This window comes from Periophthalmus magnuspinnatus, chromosome 19, assembly GCF_009829125.3.
Source record: "Periophthalmus magnuspinnatus isolate fPerMag1 chromosome 19, fPerMag1.2.pri, whole genome shotgun sequence".
NCBI lineage: Eukaryota > Metazoa > Chordata > Actinopteri > Gobiiformes > Gobiidae > Periophthalmus > Periophthalmus magnuspinnatus.
The window spans coordinates 4,915,878-4,921,113 of record NC_047144.1 but is presented as its reverse complement, the minus strand read 5'-3'; the positions used below and the strand labels follow the sequence as shown (position 1 = coordinate 4,921,113).

General features: G+C 36.7%; 1 protein-coding gene across 1 annotated transcript; it reads left to right on the top strand.

Moving 5' to 3' along the window:
• Window positions 1-1,098: 1,098 nt before the first annotated feature.
• Window positions 1,099-4,223, top strand: tmem130 (transmembrane protein 130). The gene is made up of 8 exons (XM_033985163.2): window positions 1,099-1,157; window positions 1,231-1,307; window positions 1,389-1,560; window positions 1,634-1,779; window positions 2,106-2,190; window positions 2,325-2,527; window positions 3,609-3,715; window positions 4,026-4,223. The coding sequence occupies exons 1-8, from the start codon at window positions 1,150-1,152 to the stop codon at window positions 4,164-4,166; spliced, it is 939 nt and encodes a 312-aa protein (XP_033841054.1). The 5' UTR covers window positions 1,099-1,149; the 3' UTR covers window positions 4,167-4,223.
• Window positions 4,224-5,236: the final 1,013 nt, after the last annotated feature.

Below are 5,236 nucleotides of genomic sequence, written 5' to 3'. Positions count from 1 at the left end.
GAAAGGAGTCGCGCGGAGGGGTGGGCATAAAAGGCACGAGAGGGGCGGGGGAGGAGGAGGGGGTGTGCCCGGTCTGACGTCACCGCGCACAGGTTACGTCCCAATCACAGGTGCCTCATTTGTGCGCAATGCAAATCAAACATGCTTTTACAGTGATGAGGAGTGTAAATGATTAAACATATGGGGAGACTTTGAAGTAGGTATTCCTGTGATTTGATCATTAACTGGGACATTATGACGCCACCTAGTCTATGGCCATGAGAGGGAGCTGTTTGTAAAGGTTTGTACTGTTTGAAAGTGATAATAAATTAGCCCAAGACGTGTCAGTCAGGTTAGTTTTGAATATACCATTTGGGAGATTTTTCCCTTTGCATTTTATTTATTGATTTAAATATTAAAAAGATGCTAAGGTGATGTAAAATTAAATTTAATATTCAAATAGGCAACAAGAGGGCGGGACAACTTTATTTATAGAGCACGATTATTTTTTATTTATTTATTTATTTATTTTTTGGCTTTACAGAATATAAAATACATTAAAAAGACAATACAAATTGATAAATAAAATACAAAAAATTAAATCATAAAAAAGAGTTCAGATAAAATCCTTCATAACTCTATAACTGCTTTACGCCGGGAACTCAAGCTTTAGATACTAGATAAGGTCTTATAAATAAATGCATTAAGGCTATTTAAGACATAAATTGAAAGATTTTATCACACACATTTTATAAAACACAAAAACTAAACGGTATCCCTGTCGTTCCTGAAGATATCCACAGCCTAAGCCACTGACAGACTCCTGGCGCATAATTCATGAGACAATTGCTCCCTCTTGTGGATTATTTCAGTACCACACTACACATATCTCTTGTATCCAAAGTAGGGCAAACTCTTACATGCGTGTTTCTATCTTTATCAATCTGCACCGTGTCGGTTTGGGTCAGAATTTGATCCAGTATAAAGCAGAGCACTCAAAAGCTGAGAGCTGACCACATGATTGAAACGCATGGTAACAATTTCAAGCCTTTTGAGCTCAGTTTCTCACAGACCAATCAGGAGGCCTCATCACCAATTACTCCCTTGTTCTGTCTCTTTGCTTATACAAGATTGACTTGAATTTCTGCTTTGGTTTGAAGAAAAGCAGATATGGCAAGGTAAAAAAAAAAGTGTTTTCAACCAAACTAGCCAACCAGTGGAATTATTATTTACCTGCTTCTAAATTTGCAGAAATGGTGGTTGGAGTCTGATGCCTGTTTTGCTGTTTATGGGTGTGGCAGATGCAATGGACCCTTTGACAGAATTGGGTATGTAAATTTATAATATTTTTACTATTTTTGTATGAGAAATGCAGATGTTTAACTTTACATATCATTCATACAATACAGAAAACATTGCAGGAAAGCTGGTATTCTATCAAATGGATGGAAATGCTACTTATGTGAGAGACACAGGAGAGCTGGCTTCATATATTCCCACCGAAACCATGTTTGAACTGTTTGATCCTCAGAAGAATTTCACTAACGCCAAGTTTTCCTACACATGGGACTTAGGAAATGGGTAAAGTGATGATTTTTTTGCAAAGTCAAGTTACAATATTTCTTTATAAACGTTTGTTTTGGTTCTGTTGCAGAGAAGTGATTCAGGGGACAGAGCCAGTTGTGAGATATCATTATGCAGCATCAGGAAACTACACACTTAAGCTTAAAGTTGGAGTCAGTGCAAACCAAACTGCACCACAAGTGACAGGGGTCTATTCAATGGATGTGACAGTTCTTGGTATGTAACATCTACTTATGTGTTGTCATCAATCCTATGTATATGTATGTATCTTACACCTCTTAGACACTAGGCATTAGGCAGTGTATGCGAATTAGGCAATGTTTATCTATTCTTTAAAAAAGCTTAGCCTTTTATAGATTATTCACTGTGAGTGACACAAATTGAAATTAGGCCTTTTGAAGTTGCACACTTATGACATAAGCCTATGAAGAAATAATACAATGGGGCTATATTTTAAAATATACAAACTCCAACTAAACATTTACATTTATAATGGAAATTTGAGAATGAAATCATCAGTTGCACTTTTGATTTGTTTCTAGATGCCATCAAACATATTGAGCTGAAGGGACCTTCTGACTATGAAGTTTCTCAGAACAGCAGTTTGGCTGTTCATGTGGATGGGAGGTAGGCAGCAACTGTGAATGCTAATATTAACCTATTTTCTACAAAAGAAACATTTTTGGTTCACTTAACTCATTGTGCTTTTGATTGACCCACATGAATTACACTAACATTGAATGCGATTGCTTTCTTTATAGTCCTCCCATGTGGGTGTGTTGGCGCTTCCTGCCTAACTGTGTGCCTGACCCATACGGGGGTTGCACCCTGACCATGCTGTATGAGAACACACTTTGGCTCAACCACACCTTCACCTCCACCGGGGTGCACTGCCTGGACATCAGTGTCCGCAATGACATCAGCAAACTGCAGACCTCCTTCAGCCTGTTTGTCAAGAGGAACAGTGAGTGTGACGCTCTGCACTTCAGGCACTTTTACTGAGGAGGAAGATGAAAAGAGAAGGATAGAAAAGAAAGCACATGATGGTTACGGCATTCACACCATATTAATTATGCTTAAATACCAAATTTCAATCATTAGACCCGAATGACCACAGGGATTTGTAGAATGAAACTACTTTGAAAATAAGTTATATCAAGTTTACAAAACATGTAAAAAAAAAAACAAGTAGTACATAATATTGTAATATCTGTAATCATCCCGAAAGGCAGCCTCTTCAAACTAAACATTTCTCCCGTGACAACTAGGTATTATTTCAACTGAGAAAATATAGCTATTTTAATTTTAACTGAGAAAATATAGCTATTTTTATTTTAACTGAGAAAATATAGCTATTTTTAGAGTTCACCAGAATAAGATGAATTCACATCTACAGCATGACATAAAATGTGATCATATCTAAGGTAACTCCCAGGTGTTAAGTGACAACAGTATCAATAGTTTGTTTATCTTATGTATGGTATCCCTGAAAGTGATAGTTTTAGAGAAATCTGTTCATGCAGCATTTAAAAATGTTAGTTCCACTTCAGTCTAAGTAAACAGTGAAAATTAAAGCATTCAGCCGTGTCTGAGACCAGGAGGCTGACTGGACTGAGTGTTGCTGTGCTCAATTGATTGCACTCAGCCCATGTGAGATATTGTTCAACACTCTGGACATGGGTTAGTTTCATTGCATATTTGTTCTGTTATGGTGTAAAATGGCTTAAGAAGAGTAAAAAATATTTAAAACTTTAAAATTAGATTTACAAACCAAGTGAAAGTGTCCCTTTCACTTACAACTACTACAGGTCATGTGATGTGTGTCACACAGTATCCAAAATAAACCTTCACAGAAGGTTTGACTAGGATGAGCCGATGGCCTCATTACCCCAAATCACCTTTTATGTATAAGGCTTATTCTTCTCATTAGAGCTGTGCCCACTAAGAGAAAATCCAATCAGCTATCACAACAGAACACAAAGCCTCTTTGACTGTGCTTTCAAATGTTCAAACTAAGGCTAGATATGTTTAATGTGTCTTTGCAGGTAATGCTCACATGATATTTATCATGGCCTGTGCTGCTGTTCTCGTGGCTACTTTTTCTTTCATCGCGGTCATCGCTTGTCGCCCTCGTCGTCTCAGCAGAACACCGGTAACATTTACAAGCTGTATAAATCTGTGTGTTAGCCTTTTACAATACAGTTTAGCTTAGTCTAATATAATTGTTAATATAATCATTTAGACTATTCAAAAGTCTACTTAGAGAAGGAAGATCTTGCAAAATAGAAAATAATATTTATGAAATATGAAATGAAACACTTATTCATAACCACTAAGTTCTGATCTGCATATACTGTACATGAGAATATTATATCAGATTTATTCATAGTATTTTTAATAGTTTTATCTGATTATTTTCATTACATTCAAAATGTATGCAGCAACTTTGTGTGTTTTTGCAGCTGGCGGCCTCCAGTAATGCCATCTTCCTGAAGAGTCAGGAGTCTGAGACTCACAGCCGGATCATGTTCAACTTCTTCAACACGGGCAAAGAGGAGAAACAGCCTCTGCTTTTCCAGTGTGGATCCCAGTACACCTCATAGGTTTAAGATACACCGGTATGGCACAAATGTATCATATTATAGTACTACCATAATATGTCTTCCAAATATTAGAATATTTGATCTATTTATCTAACTGCTAATTGTCATATTGTAAACGATGTGTTAAGTGTTGTTAATACTGTTGCAGGGGATTTAAAGCTACACTATCTAACTTTTCTGGTGCACCACTTGGGTCTCTATGGAGATATTATTGTATTGACTGGAATGTTTCACAGTACAGCATTAAAGTTATCTATCTCCATGAAGACAAGTGACAAGCAAAATGATGCCACTACTAGGCCAAGTTACGGGTCAGGACTGTGGAGAGGCGACCATACTTACAGTAAGAATACACATTTTTTAAGGTAATATTAAGCACCAACAACTGAATAAACGCAAGACTGGTAAGTTTAATGCCACACTGTGAAACATTTCAAGCAGGAGGTGTACCAACTTGCTAGAAAAGTTACATACTGTTCCTTTCAGCCAACTGCAATCAATGTAACTGCAATCAATAAATAAATGACTAAGATCCGTCTGACATTCAAATGCACTCATAATAAATTCATAGTCTCAGTGAAGGTCACATTTAAAACAATGAGTGTCAACACAAGCTCGCAGTGAGGAGGCTGTTGACTTATTTATGATCATTAACAATCATATGGCATCTCAGGTCGAGGTGCTGTGTCTTTGCTGAGTTAAAGGTGAACTATGTAACTTTTCTAGTGAGGGATCTTGCCTGATGTTGCTTTGCCTGAAATGTTCCATGGAGATAGGTTTTCAAGGTATGTCTTTTATCAATACTTTATAATAAGACACCTGCAACTGGATAAATTGAAGATAGATCAGCTCAGTGCGATAGTAGAACATTCAAGACAAAAGCAACAACATCTCTATGGAGACAATAACCACAAAAGTTGCATAGTGCACCTTTAAATGATATGTACTTTTTTATTTGTGTTTTTACTTCTTTTACTTCATTTTTCTAAATATGTTACCAATACAGTATATGAATATTTGCTCACTATTTGTACTTAACTCCATAGAAACACAGAAAACACCTTTATACA